The sequence below is a fragment of the Dipteris shenzhenensis genome, chromosome 18 (assembly GCF_047967505.1).
Source record: "Dipteris shenzhenensis isolate YYH24624 ecotype China chromosome 18, Dip_SZ_1.0, whole genome shotgun sequence".
Lineage (NCBI taxonomy): Eukaryota > Viridiplantae > Streptophyta > Polypodiopsida > Gleicheniales > Dipteridaceae > Dipteris > Dipteris shenzhenensis.
Window position 1 is genome coordinate 47131887 of NC_141613.1, and position 15484 is coordinate 47147370.

Sequence of the window (15484 nt, forward strand, 5' to 3'; positions counted from 1 at the left end):
CTTAGCTTTAAAAGAGTCATCTACTATAGAGGCCACTTGCTCAATAAGTCCAAAACTATCAAATCTTTTATATCCCCTCAAGTCCAATGTGTTCAAGTTGGAAGAGATTTGGTGAACGCATTCACGCGACGGGATCATGTCTTGACTAAGAACATAACAAAGTGTGAGCAACTTCTAGGCAATATGGTGCTAAGCAACGGGAAGTTGGGGAGGCCTAAGATGCAGCTAGACGGATGAACAGTTGGAGAGGCCGAAGATGGAGTTACTCAGCAGGAGGAGGCTACGCAATGTGGCATGATGGAGGTTGGAGGAGGTGATGGACATTAGAGGAGACGGGAGGCGTAGATGGAGTTCGCATGACTTCGTATGGAGGCTACAGGAGACGGGATGAGGCTGCTCAACGGGAGGAGGCTACTCAACAGGAGGCGATGGAGGAGGCAAGCGATGGAGGAGCCTTCTCACCAGTGGAGCCTTCTCCCCTGTAAGGTGGTGGGCGAATTTATGGCGTTGAAGGCATGACGGCTCCTCTGCATTCATGGTTGACATTCTTCCTTCAACCCTCCCATCGCGACACGTATCACATGAGATCTCCCTCCGAGCTCGACACGTGGTAGGTTGGCTACCTCGTGTCGTGATGACATGTGGCAAGGTTGCTCTCCTCCCTCCTTAGAAAATAGTATAGATATAGATATAGATATAGAAGTATAGAAGTATAGAAGTATAGAAGTATAGATAGTATAGAACTATAGAAGTATATAAGAAATAGTATAGATAGATAGATATAGATAACTAAGCAGTCCAGAGCAGAGTGTTGAGTGTTGAGTTGAGAGGGTATGGAGCAGCCAAGGAGCAGCTGCAAAGCTCATATTGTGGCTATGCCGGTGCCCGCGCAAGGCCATATCAACCCTCTCATGCAGCTCTGCAAGCAGCTAGCTTCCCAAGGATTCACTATCTCCTTCCTCAACTCCGACATCAATCACCTCCGCATCCTCCGCTCCCAACATGTTTCCCTCGACGAACTCCAATCCTTCGTCACTCTCCCCTCCCACCATGGCCTCGACATCCGCTTGTTTGGCCTCGGCGATGGCCTCCCCCCCGACCCCCACAACCCCTCTACAACTAAAACCACCCACCAGCTCGTCGATTTCATCCAAGCCCTCGTCTCCCCCTCCTTTCAGCAGTCTACCAACCGCCTCATTGCCAAACTTGTCCAGCAGCGTGACCCCCCCGTGACTTGCATAATCTCAGATATGCGCCTCGTCTTCACTCAAGATATCGCCAACGAGCTCAGCATCCCCCATGTTGCCTTCTGGACTCAAAACGCAGCCAATTTTGCGGCGCATCTTGTCATCACCGACGGCTACAGGCCACCTGCAGGTAGAAATTCCGTTCATAACCATTTCCGCTGAAGCACACAAGTCCTGTTGCGCTGGTTCTTTCATACCTGCATCATCCTCACTGGGCGTCTCGTTTGCTGCAGATGACTCAACTCTTATCACCTGCGTTCCCGGTGCACCCCCTCATAAACGCTCGGAGCTGACCCAGCTGCTAACAGCAGATCCTTCGGAGCTCCTGTTCCATTTTGCAACCAACCCTTTCCGATGGAGAGGGGAATCTGCGTGGATTGTACTCAACACTTTCGATGAACTGGAGGAGTCGGCTATGGCGTTTCTCAAGAAGGAGCGCAGTATTCTTACCATGGGCCCTTTGTTGACTCCTCCGTTCTTCAATTTCTCAGCGAACACCCAGTCTAAGCCATCTACCATTTTACCAGATGATCTTTCTTCTTGCCTGGAGTGGCTTGACACTCAACGCAAGACCTCCGTTCTCTACATTTCTTTTGGAACTCTGGCATCCCAATCAGCCCAGCAGATGATCGAGTTAGCACATGGTTTGGAAGCCAGCGGGCAGCCGTTCCTCTGGGTTATCCGTCCAGATCTGATGCCATCCGAGTCGGCAGACTCTCTCGAGGACGTTCTCCACCGCACAAAGCACCGCTCTAGGGTGGTCCAGTGGGCGCCACAGCTAGATGTGCTCTCGCACGCGTCTGTGGGCGGATTCCTGACGCACTGCGGGTGGAATTCCATTCTAGAGAGCATTATGCAAGGGATACCGATGCTGGGGTGGCCGTCGTTCGTGGACCAAGGGCTGAATGCGAGGTGCATTGCGGACGGATGGAGGATTGGGATAGGACTGGAGGCGGATGAGAGCGGGTGGGTGAAGAAGGAGGAGGTGGAGAAGAAGGTGAAGGAGCTGATGGAGGGTGAGAAGGGAAAGGAACTGAGGGAGAAGGTCAGCAAGGTGAGGCAAGCAGCCGAGAGAGCCGTAGCTGCAGGGGGTTCTTCCGACACCAATTTCAAGCTCTTCGTCAACTGGCTACAAGAGCAGACGCAACAGTAGAGATGCATAATTTACTACCTGAACAAGCTACAATATAGTGGTTTATAGTGATTCGAATTTCATATTCATTTATGGTCTTCCATAGTTCACTACAATTTTATGGCCTTGCATAATTCACTACTTGGCAAGCCAGTTGTGTCACTTTCAGTGTGCGGTGTTCAATGACAGCATCTTTCCTACGAGACGAGATACAGAACCTTGACTTTCAGTGTGCCGTCACGGTGTTCAATCGTCAATGTCAGCATCTTTCTTAACACATTTAAAAAAAACTTGTGGGTGAAAAATATAAATTGAAAATTTGCAAGTTTCCAGCAATAATTTAAAGAAGCAACAATTTTCAGTGTGCCTTCACGGTGTTCAATCATCAATGGTAGCATGTTCTTAATACATTAAAAACAAGGTGAATGATACATATCTATCATTAATTAGGCTTGTGTGAGGGTGAGTGAAATGTTTAAGAGAGAGCATAAAATTGGAGGCATGAAAAGGAAAGAGTGTACAAAGAGTAGTAAATGTAAATGGTACAAAAGTCAACAAGATGAATATTTATTGAGAGGGAGAGAGAGAGAGAGAGAGAGAGAGAGAGAGAGAGAGAGAGAAGGGGGGGGGGTTGTGAAAGTTAAAAGAAAGCATAAAATTGGAGGCATGAAAAGGAAAGAGTATACAAAGAGTAGTAAATGCAAATGGTACAAAAGTCAACAAGATGATTTCATTGAGAAGGAGAGAGAGAGAGAGAGAGGGGGGGGGACGAGGGGCTTGCCTAGAGAGAAGAAGAAGAAGAAGAAGAGAGAGAGAGAGAGAGAGAGAGAGAGAGGAGGGGGGGACTTTCCTAGTAGAGAGAGAGGGAGAGAGAGAGAGGAGAGAGAAAAGGAGAGAGAGAGAGAGAGAGGACGAAGTCACTAAATGCATGCATTAAAGCTTCTTACAAGGAGCATACTTGGACGAATCACCTTTGTACCAAAGTCATAAATACTAGCTTGCCAAAGTTACTAGCAACCAATAGGAAATTCTCACCCCAACAAATAGAAATAATGAGGATTTTTAGCTTTGCAAAACTCGAACAGTTGCTAAGGCTACCCAAAGGGCAGGTCAAAAAACTTATGGGTGAAAAGTATAAATTGAAAATCTGCAAAGTTTAAGCAATAATATAAAGAATTGAAATCCATGTTACTCTCTTGAGGCCTAGAGGGAAGTTATCCTTTTGGAGCCTTTGTTAAGGCACTTGTCACACTCTTAGACAATGGATCTTGAAAGATACAATGGTTTAAATTGTGCTTTGTTTTTAGTTGTGGAGTCTTTTCGGCTTGAAAGAACATAATCATTTTATCATGGTATCCACCTTGGAAAACTATCTTTGTGCCATTTGAATAAATAGGACAACAACCTATTTAAGGCCGCTTCTCTCTCTCTCTCTCTCCTCCTCCTTTTCACCTCCTTATTATTCTTTTCCATAAGGTTTTTTGCTATTTTTCGTGTATCGCATTCCATGTTTTCACGAGTAGGCCTTTTAAATGTGTTCAACTTGTTTTAGTTTAAAAGAAAGTACCCAAAGCTAAGATGAAAACCCCCAAACAAGATGCATTGTCCACGTTAGCCCACAAACATCACTAAGCCTAATCTTCTTGCAGAATTGGTAGTTGAGACTTAATGTCGTGGCTTGCCTAGCATAAAGACTGTTGAAGTTTTCCTTCACCATTTGTCTAGATGCCAGATTTTCATCTACAAAGGATTCCTTGATATCTACGCTTTTTGCAGTGTTGGAAGAGTATCAATATGGAAATCCACAACCAGTTCATGGAATAGAACTCGAAGAGGATCGACCACGTGAATGACTCTAGGTCTCTTCTACATTTTGTGAGAGTGGGACTATCGATAACAAAAAGAATGTCAGGTATGCAAGTTTAAAAACATTGTTTCTTCATATGAGTAATCCTAGGAGTGGCACAAGATCTACACTAGCTCTGTAAATCCTACTATTGTCTCACCCTAGCTGCGGAAATGTAGTAACATGCTATGCGTTGCACCAATGCTTTGTTGGATACTTGCTATTTCTCACCCATTGTCGCTTAGGAGCTTGTACCGCCGATCCTGATTTTGGATGGAAGTTATCATCCTCCATATATTTTGACGATGAGAAATTCTCTTGCAAATGGTTCTGTGTAGCAAACTTACGATGGATTCTTTGCCTTGAAATAGAAAATTCTCCACTTGATTTTCAAGCGCAAGGGAAAGCTTGATGTTTTGATGCAGACGAAGAGTAGGGAGTTCACCATTTTTGTTATGTTTTGCTAGGAAATGTAAAAGAAAGATAGAGAGAGAGGGGCTCTCATAGTGGAGAGTTGCAACTACCTCAGCCTAGCTAAAATACGAATCTTCTCTTATGCTCTTATACATAAGCCAAAGTATCATAGCTATTTACTCCATGTGCCAAAATATTTTTCACAGGCAATAGGCAATTGATGGGGTGGCCTGAGCTAATAAATCTTATTTTTGGCCACAAAGAAAGTCGATTGTGTAGGGTGTCTTGTAGGTGAAGTTTGTTGTCTTCTGTTAGTATAATAGATGGATGTGAGTCTTCTACATAAGCTTGAGCAATATTCTATTGTTTACATTCAAACATGCTTTTTGCCTCTTGATTGAGTGTAGAGCATGATTTCACGACAGCAACAGCAACAATTTTCTCATCCATCACAATCCTCAAGGCCATTCTCACCCTCTTCTTTGAGTGCTGATCGAGGGATTGCATCAAGAGCTTCTCCAATGCGTGCAAGATGAGTTCCTTAAGAAGAAAGCTTTCTTCACTACCTCTAGGCCATGCTCATGCTCGGACACATCAACTGCATGCACATCCACTGGTGTAACCTTGTGTGCTGCCAAAATGTAGGCCTCTTTCTCATTCTCCTCAAAGCATATCAAGCCAACGAAAGCCTTCAATGCCACGAACTGGATACTTGCATACTCCAGACATCCTTTTAGGATCTCAAAAAACTTCAATACACTATCAAAGTTCTTGTTCCACAAATGGTTGGCCACTAAGTAGGGCAATATCTTGATCATTTAGAAATTTGTTCAAAGGTCCTTCTTCTGTAGTACCCGCCTCTCTCCATGTTCTTGCACCATCCATTTTGCTCGATAGTCCTTCTGAGCAGACCTCAAAGCTCCATAATGTTGAGGAGCACTAAAGAGGCCATATTGCTTGTCCTACCACACATTGATCAGGGTAATAGAGAACCTAGAGTTGATGAAACTTCAAGAAAACATATGTAAGCTCGAGATGGAGATTCTAGAGTGGAGCCGAACACAGTGCGAGAAGAATCAGTGGCAAAGAAAAGCTCATAAATAACCTTCATAGCTAGACCTTTACTAAGGGAGATTAGGGGCATGGCGTCGCATCAAGTTGTTCATCTAGGAGAAAAGAAAAGACATTACAAGAAGATGCAAAGCCTATACGTCACCTTCAGCTTTCTCCAACTCTTGCAGTTTCCAAGAGATTTCTTCTAGCGGCGTGCAGTCTCGCATTGTAGCTTTTTCTTCTAGGCAAGCCAGTGGAGCACTTTCTAGATGGTGGCCTTAAGTCAAGGAACCCGGATGAGGTATTTGGTGCATCTCGTTTCATGGTGGCCACATGCCCCACAATAATTACATATTATGGCCCTCACGCATGTGGTTTGCCTCCATTGGGAGGGTCCTAATTACATATTATGACCTTTATGTGTGCGGTTTGCCTCCACTAGGAAGGTCTAGGTTTTGGCTTCATAGATTACCTTGAATTGTGTGGACCATAAAATCTTTTAGAAATGGTACCAACTTCGATCTCATAGATGGCTCGAGCAAGTGTATCAGCCACGCTATTCTTGGACCTAGGGATGTGATGTAATTAGATCTCTTGGATTCCTTGGCAGAGTTACATGGTGTGTTGATGATGTGGGGCCAAGGAATCACTTCGTACCTTCCAATCACCCACTGACTTGTCAGCACATTAGCTGAGAATCCCCCCACACTTTGAGCTGGGTGTTTTGGTGGTCCTTTGCTTTCTACAAACTGAAGATAAGGGCTGAATACTCAGTTTGATTGAATGTGTCAGTGACCATAGGGATACTATACCAGAATTCCACCCCGTCAGAGGAAAATAAAGATACATCGGCCCCAGTTGCTTTTGTTGAGGGCTTGTAGGCACCATCAAAGTGCATTACCCATGCTAACATTATACAAGGACCAAAACATGTACATCCCAAGTCTCCCGATAATCCAACATAGGAAGTATGAGTGGATGTGGAGATGCTAAAACTTCAGTATGATCATGATTGTATATCTTCTAAACTGCTTTATAATACAATCATTTTTGTTCTTTAAAAAAAAAACTTTAGCAAGGTATGCAAGACCAAATAGACTTGCAATCCTTTGTTGATGATTTATTTTATGCACAAATATAATAACAACATGAAGCTCAACATGTGATATAAAGGGTTGATTTAGTACAAAAGGGTTCCGTGGCCAGAACATCTTATCCGTACAGGTTCATATTATTACATAGAAACTCAAAAAACCCTAACTTTTTAGTATAATCATAATAATAGCTTTTTGGTGTCCTAGATAACTTGACCCTCTCCTTAAGGATTTTCCTCTTCCTTCCTTTCATTGGCACGGTATTGGAAGAACAAGTGGATTCTGACATCTATGCTGATTGGCTTCCAAAGCATCAACTAGAGAACCTGCACTCCCCATCCATCTTCATCACCTATGAGAAATCGGTCCAGGTGCACCATATAATAATCAGATAATACTAGTTTATCGACATGGATTAAGCAGCAGATCCTTAGGATAAGTCCCCAATCCTCAGGCAATTCCCACCCGTCATCAACAAACCTCACATCACGCACCACCTCAAAAGATGGCAAGACTTCGATGGTTGTGCAGCTTGGGGTGCTAAAGTCAAAGTTTTGCCAATGGATGTGTAGGACTTAAATTTCCTTTATGTCCCATGAAAGGATCTCCCACCCATCGTGAGAATCACTGAGTTGGTGGACCACATGACGTTGCAAGTCGATTGGAAGCTCTAGAAACACCTCCCACCAGATGCTCATGGTTGTTGACCTTAGGCTTCAAGGGAATTCCTTGAAATTGTCAACCTCAGTCATATAAGCTGATCTATTGATCTGATCCTTCAATCAAAGCTGAGCGGTTGAAATCATCAACCCTAGAAAATTAAGTACTTTTTGTCTTTAGAGCATCTCAAACAGAAACCAGGAACATGTGTTTGGGCTAGCTGGCACTTAATATCTGACAAAGTTTTGAACTGGACTACCTCCAAGACCCAACTATTTTTTGAGTTTGACTACACAGTGTTGAAGAGCTCAGAAATCTTAGTACTTCTTCTTTTAATAGTACATTGAAATTTTATCTCTATCAAAAGTTATGGCTTTTGGAATCTTTTGACCAAATAATTGAAACATAACCAAATTCCCACCACTTATCACATGAAATCTTAGTTAGCCCAATGGTAAAATAAACCTTTTTGCAGAAGAGTGGTCCAAGGTTCAATTCTTTTGGGGAACCCTACAAAGCCAACTCACCATGCAAGTAATGATGTGGTAGCCACGTGGCAGGAGGTGATGTGGCAACAGACTACTGATGTGGCAGGGGCGGTCGGGTGACATGGTAGGGGATGTCAAACGATGACATGGTAGGAGCAGTCAAATGATGACATGGCAAGGGTAACTAAATGACAACATGGCAGGGGTGGTCAGATGATGATGTGGCAGGGGCAACCGGATGTGATGAGTAGTTGGAAAGGCTAAAGCTAGACAGATGAACAACTGGAGAGTTTGAATATGGTGTTGGAGGTGGCGACAAAGATGGAGAGCAACAGAGCAAGCTGGAGGTGGTGATCGAGATGGAGAAGCAATGGGATGGCACTGGATGGATGAACAGCTGGAGGTGGTGATCGATATATCATGGCACTCCCATAAACAAGGATGGAAACTCAATTCTATGCCTTACAGCAATGCCAAGTATAGTACATGCCCCATCAAATGCATTAATCATGAATGCCAATCCTTATAAACTTCTGCACGAAAGGATGCTTGATGATTGTGTATCCATATTAACCTAGATTCTTTCATGCTACCCCGCTCCCCCCTCCCTCTTACGCCGCTCTCTCCCTGCTCCCTCCCTCCCTCCCTCTTCCTCCCTCCCTCCCCTCTTCCGTCGCTCCTCCCTCCCTCCTTTCCTCCCTCTCTCTCCTCCCTCCACTTCCCTCTTCCTCCTCCCTCTCTCTCCCCCCTTCGCTTCCCTATTCCTCCTGGAGGCCGCGGCCTCCAATGCTTCTCTTCTCTCTAAACTTTCTCTCCTCTCTAGTTTCTCTCTCTCTTTCTTTCTTTCTCTCTCTTCAAAAATTTTTAAAGATAAAGAATTAATCAAAAAATTTTACAAGTACCTGGAAAAAGTTTGTAAGTTTGCTCTTTCTTGCTTTCTTGCTCTTCCTACTCGTCCTTGCTTTCTTGCTTCAATGAATGAAATGAGGGGAGAATGAATGAAGAAGGAAGACTATATATAAGAAAAACTTGGTTTTCCTCCTCCTCTCCTATTGGCTTTCCATTCCTCCCCTCTCTCCTATTGGCTTTTCATTCCTCCTCTCTCCCATTGGCTCCCATTACTCCCCCTCTCCCATTGGACCCCCATCCCTCATCCCAATCTTCCATTGGCACTCCCCCCATCCATTTCTTCTTCCTCCCCCATTGCCACCACTCCCATCCCACATTTCCACCATGTCCCATACTCCTCCCATTTCCCAAAATCCCATATTTCCCCATCTCACCCTCCTCTTTTTCATCCCCTATTAACTCCCCTCACTCATTTCACTCCCTTATTATCCTACTCCCCTATTACCTCCCCCTCTCCCATTCCATTCCTCCCTCCCCATTCTCACTTCCACTTCCCATTACTCACTTGCCATTTGCAAACTATTAATATATTATTATACTATTTTTTATACTTATTATCATACACCCCTGTTACCTCCCCTCTCCCATTCCACTCCTCCCTCCTCACTCCCACTTCCACTTCCCATTACTCACTTTCTATACACATTTGCAAACTATTAATATATTATTATACGATTTTTTATACTATTTGCAAACATACATGCTCGGGGGGGTCACTATGTATAAACCCTCTATACCACGTGCATTCAAGGCATATTTCTAAAATCCCTTATCTGTGTAAATTTTTCATTAATAAAATGTACCCCTTTTCTATACAAATCTGTAAATTTTTTCCAAAACTATTTTAAATTATCCCTTATGTATATTTATTTCTGTAAATTTTAGGAATAAAAAATATCCTTTTGTTGAACTCACATGATAGGGTTACATATGCTAAGTGACCCCCCCGAGCATACATGTGGGCAAAATCACAGGTATCAAAGCGATCCTATCGTGGTCATACAACAATTGTGCTTTTATTCAAGGGCATATTTATCCTCATCAACAAGCTTATTTCAGCTTTTATTTTGACACAATACTCAAGGTATGAAGTGCATAATTTGTGCACTAGGTGTTTACTTTGTTGTATCAAAATTGTTTGCCACACACACGAGAATTTGCTAATATTATCGCATCTACATTTCTCCAATGGGCACGAAACTTTGTACATGCCTCAAACTAGGTCATATTGACTTGCATACAAAGTGGTGCACCCATCCCATAAGTACTTGTTCGGATAACACACCTACAAATGTATTTTATGATGATTGTGCATAAGACTAGGAACAAAATGGTGTATAATGTGCGATCGACTATGCAAAGCATATCCAATGGACACAAGACTTTGCACATTCCTCGACCTAGGCAATATTGACTTGTGTGCAAAGTGGCATCCCCATTTGATAAGTACTTGTTTAAAAAATACACCTAGGATCGTGTTTTTTGACGGTTCTACATGACACGAAGGCAAAAACGGTATTTAATACTAAATCTATCATGCAAAGCATATCCGATGGGCATAATACTTTGCACATGCCTCAAAAGCGGTGGTATGGTGTTCCATGCAAAGTGGAACGCCCATTCAATAAGTACTTAGTATGATAATACACCTAAGAGTGTGTTCTTTGACAGATGTGCATAACACTAGGGGGAAAACGGTGTATAATGTGTGATCCCCCATGCAAAGCATAGCCAATTAACACAATACTATGCATGCACATCAACCTAGTTGAATTTGACTCTCTTGCAAAGTGTCTCCCCCATCCGACAAGTACTTTTTAGAATATCACACCTAGGACCATGTTTTTTATTGGTTGTCCATGACACTAAGGCAAAAACGTTGTTTTATGCTTGATCGACAATGAAATGCATATCCGATCGTCACAATACTTTGCACACATCTCAACCTAGGTATTATTGACTTACATGAAAAGTGGCATGCCCATCCCATAAGTACTTAGTCGAATAACACATCTACGACCGCGTTTTTTGATGGTTGTGCATGACACTAAGGCCAAAACGGTGTTTAATGTGGGGGTTAAAGGTCACTGTGCCTTTACCCCGATTATGTACAATACTCAAAGACATATATAAATGAATGAAAAAGAAGATTAGGGTGGTTCTGCACCCACCAAAACTTGTGTGGCTCTCTGTCTCTCTCTCTCCTTCTTCCGTTCTTGCTTCCGTTGAGAGCACTCTCAACTGGTATCAGAGCCCGGGTGATGTAGCTGAGCATGCGTGAATGCTTGTAGCTCAGTAGCTCTGTGGGAGGAAGGAGAAGCTTTGTGGGAAGCTTTGTGGGCGATTTACTTGCATCCGTGTGTGCAGAGACCTTGGAGGAACCTTTGGAAAAGTCACTTTGGCTTTGCGAAGTGGTTTTGAGAGCCTGTTAAGTGTTTTCAAAGAAAAAGTCGTTTTTTGAGCTTTTCCCCGTTCCGTTCGATGACAGAGACTCCGTATTGACTTGTAGAGGCAACTATTGCTTGCTTTTAGTATCCACATTACTTCAGGAGCTTGGAAACACCTTCATTCTTGAATCTGGGATCATTTCATTGGATTTCTGACTCACTGTGTCAATTCCTGCGTTTTTTGCCCGGGTGTTGGAACTCAAGTTTGGAGCAACCATTTGCAGATCTGTCAGTTCCGGTGGACTCAGGAGGTCCTAAAACTTCTATGTTGCTCATCATTCGCACTCCGGTGGAGTTTACAGATAGCTCTGTTTCCAAAAACGTTTTTCAGTCTGTGTGTTGGACCCAGTGATTGAGACCACGATTTCCAAAACCGTCTGTCCCATTGCATTCCGGACGCCCAAAAACCCCTACCTATCAGTTCTTGCGCGATTCGGTGGAGGATTTTCAGAGTTATAGATCTCTGTGTATTCGATTTCGTCTCTCTGTTATGCATTTTTCATTCTAAGGTTTTGAAACCTTAGATTTATGCCACATGGCAGTGGATAAGTGTTGACTCCCATTTCTCACTCATCGGTTGGGATTTTGGAGTTCTGGCAGAAGAGAGATATTTGCAGATTTTCTTGCTGATTCCGATTATGCAATGGCGCCCATGTTTTGAGGCATCTCAGGTTCTATTTTCAGTAGCGCTCATTATCGTGGGACTATGATTTCTTGAGCATACCTTATGCAGGTCACTCTAGTTGCAGTGTGCGCTCATTCGTGGTGTGCATTGGGTTGCAGTGGATGATTTATAGGCCATTTGGATGCATTGCGATCCTTATTGGATGCGCTGATAGGCCCAAATTGCCTTGTGGGATGCTATTTTTATGGACGCTTTGCACATGGATGCTATTTTATGCTGAGGGACAGCTTTGACACATTGCAGGTGATGCACTGATAGTGCTATGCTCTCTTGGATGAGACATTATTGATGCATATGCCAGTGGATGATGGTGTTCATGCTTGAGTCATTTGGCACTTATTGGCATTTTCTTTTGGGCCAGATTTGCTCATATGGATGCATAGTATATGCGCATGAGTCAGATGCTTTGAGCTTTGAGTTTTGGTGATATTTCACTCTATTGTGGCATACACATTTGGGTGCACTTGGTATTTGGTGTGATTCTCTCTTGCAGGCACTAGCATTTGGGATTTTGTTTCATTTGCATCATGGCATCCTCTTCCATGTCTGAAAAGGAGTTTTTCAACATTAAAAAGTTTGATGTGATGAGTAGTTGGAAAGGCTAAAGCTAGACAGATGAACAACTGGAGAGTTTGAATATGGTGTTGGAGGTGGCGACAAAGATGGAGAGCAACAGAGCAAGCTGGAGGTGGTGATCGAGATGGAGAAGCAATGGGATGGCACTGGATGGATGAACAGCTGGAGGTGGTGATCGATATATCATGGCACTCCCATAAACAAGGATGGAAACTCAATTCTATGCCTTACAGCAATGCCAAGTATAGTACATGCCCCATCAAATGCATTAATCATGAATGCCAATCCTTATAAACTTCTGCACGAAAGGATGCTTGATGATTGTGTATCCATATTAACCTAGATTCTTTCATGCTACCCCGCTCCCCCCTCCCTCTTACGCCGCTCTCTCCCTGCTCCCTCCCTCCCTCCCTCTTCCTCCCTCCCTCCCCTCTTCCGTCGCTCCTCCCTCCCTCCTTTCCTCCCTCTCTCTCCTCCCTCCACTTCCCTCTTCCTCCTCCCTCTCTCTCCCCCCTTCGCTTCCCTATTCCTCCTGGAGGCCGCGGCCTCCAATGCTTCTCTTCTCTCTAAACTTTCTCTCCTCTCTAGTTTCTCTCTCTCTTTCTTTCTTTCTCTCTCTTCAAAAATTTTTAAAGATAAAGAATTAATCAAAAAATTTTACAAGTACCTGGAAAAAGTTTGTAAGTTTGCTCTTTCTTGCTTTCTTGCTCTTCCTACTCGTCCTTGCTTTCTTGCTTCAATGAATGAAATGAGGGGAGAATGAATGAAGAAGGAAGACTATATATAAGAAAAACTTGGTTTTCCTCCTCCTCTCCTATTGGCTTTCCATTCCTCCCCTCTCTCCTATTGGCTTTTCATTCCTCCTCTCTCCCATTGGCTCCCATTACTCCCCCTCTCCCATTGGACCCCCATCCCTCATCCCAATCTTCCATTGGCACTCCCCCCATCCATTTCTTCTTCCTCCCCCATTGCCACCACTCCCATCCCACATTTCCACCATGTCCCATACTCCTCCCATTTCCCAAAATCCCATATTTCCCCATCTCACCCTCCTCTTTTTCATCCCCTATTAACTCCCCTCACTCATTTCACTCCCTTATTATCCTACTCCCCTATTACCTCCCCCTCTCCCATTCCATTCCTCCCTCCCCATTCTCACTTCCACTTCCCATTACTCACTTGCCATTTGCAAACTATTAATATATTATTATACTATTTTTTATACTTATTATCATACACCCCTGTTACCTCCCCTCTCCCATTCCACTCCTCCCTCCTCACTCCCACTTCCACTTCCCATTACTCACTTTCTATACACATTTGCAAACTATTAATATATTATTATACGATTTTTTATACTATTTGCAAACATACATGCTCGGGGGGGTCACTATGTATAAACCCTCTATACCACGTGCATTCAAGGCATATTTCTAAAATCCCTTATCTGTGTAAATTTTTCATTAATAAAATGTACCCCTTTTCTATACAAATCTGTAAATTTTTTCCAAAACTATTTTAAATTATCCCTTATGTATATTTATTTCTGTAAATTTTAGGAATAAAAAATATCCTTTTGTTGAACTCACATGATAGGGTTACATATGCTAAGTGACCCCCCCGAGCATACATGTGGGCAAAATCACAGGTATCAAAGCGATCCTATCGTGGTCATACAACAATTGTGCTTTTATTCAAGGGCATATTTATCCTCATCAACAAGCTTATTTCAGCTTTTATTTTGACACAATACTCAAGGTATGAAGTGCATAATTTGTGCACTAGGTGTTTACTTTGTTGTATCAAAATTGTTTGCCACACACACGAGAATTTGCTAATATTATCGCATCTACATTTCTCCAATGGGCACGAAACTTTGTACATGCCTCAAACTAGGTCATATTGACTTGCATACAAAGTGGTGCACCCATCCCATAAGTACTTGTTCGGATAACACACCTACAAATGTATTTTATGATGATTGTGCATAAGACTAGGAACAAAATGGTGTATAATGTGCGATCGACTATGCAAAGCATATCCAATGGACACAAGACTTTGCACATTCCTCGACCTAGGCAATATTGACTTGTGTGCAAAGTGGCATCCCCATTTGATAAGTACTTGTTTAAAAAATACACCTAGGATCGTGTTTTTTGACGGTTCTACATGACACGAAGGCAAAAACGGTATTTAATACTAAATCTATCATGCAAAGCATATCCGATGGGCATAATACTTTGCACATGCCTCAAAAGCGGTGGTATGGTGTTCCATGCAAAGTGGAACGCCCATTCAATAAGTACTTAGTATGATAATACACCTAAGAGTGTGTTCTTTGACAGATGTGCATAACACTAGGGGGAAAACGGTGTATAATGTGTGATCCCCCATGCAAAGCATAACCAATTAACACAATACTATGCATGCACATCAACCTAGTTGAATTTGACTCTCTTGCAAAGTGTCTCCCCCATCCGACAAGTACTTTTTAGAATATCACACCTAGGACCATGTTTTTTATTGGTTGTCCATGATACTAAGGCAAAAACGTTGTTTTATGCTTGATCGACAATGAAATGCATATCCGATCGTCACAATACTTTGCACACATCTCAACCTAGGTATTATTGACTTACATGCAAAGTGGCATGCCCATCCCATAAGTACTTAGTCGAATAACACATCTACGACCGCGTTTTTTGATGGTTGTGCATGACACTAAGGCCAAAACGGTGTTTAATGTGGGGGTTAAAGGTCACTGTGCCTTTACCCCGATTATGTACAATACTCAAAGACATATATAAATGAATGAAAAAGAAGATTAGGGTGGTTCTGCACCCACCAAAACTTGTGTGGTTCTCTGTCTCTCTCTCTCCTTCTTCCGTTCTTGCTTCCGTTGAGAGCACTCTCAACTGGTATCAGAGCCCGGG

At 43.1% G+C, this 15484-nt stretch overlaps 1 protein-coding gene across 1 annotated transcript; it reads left to right on the top strand.

The window, feature by feature from the left end:
• The first annotated feature begins 820 nt into the window (after positions 1-820).
• On the top strand, positions 821-2521 carry LOC147891321 (UDP-glycosyltransferase 85A1-like). Its single transcript, XM_087389997.1, has 2 exons — positions 821-1377; positions 1481-2521. Exons 1-2 carry the CDS (start codon positions 834-836, stop codon positions 2398-2400), a joined length of 1464 nt encoding a protein of 487 aa, XP_087246123.1. The 5' UTR covers positions 821-833; the 3' UTR covers positions 2401-2521.
• The last annotated feature ends 12963 nt before the right edge of the window (positions 2522-15484 follow it).

Excerpts from the sequence above, each read along its gene's own strand:
- LOC147891321 (XM_087389997.1), top strand. The coding sequence starts at position 834 with ATGGAGCAGCCAAGGAGCAGCTGCAAAGCTCATATTGTGGCTATGCCG. Across the intron at positions 1,378-1,480 it reads CGGCTACAGGCCACCTGCAG|ATGACTCAACTCTTATCACC; the intron begins GTAGAAATTCCG and ends CGTTTGCTGCAG.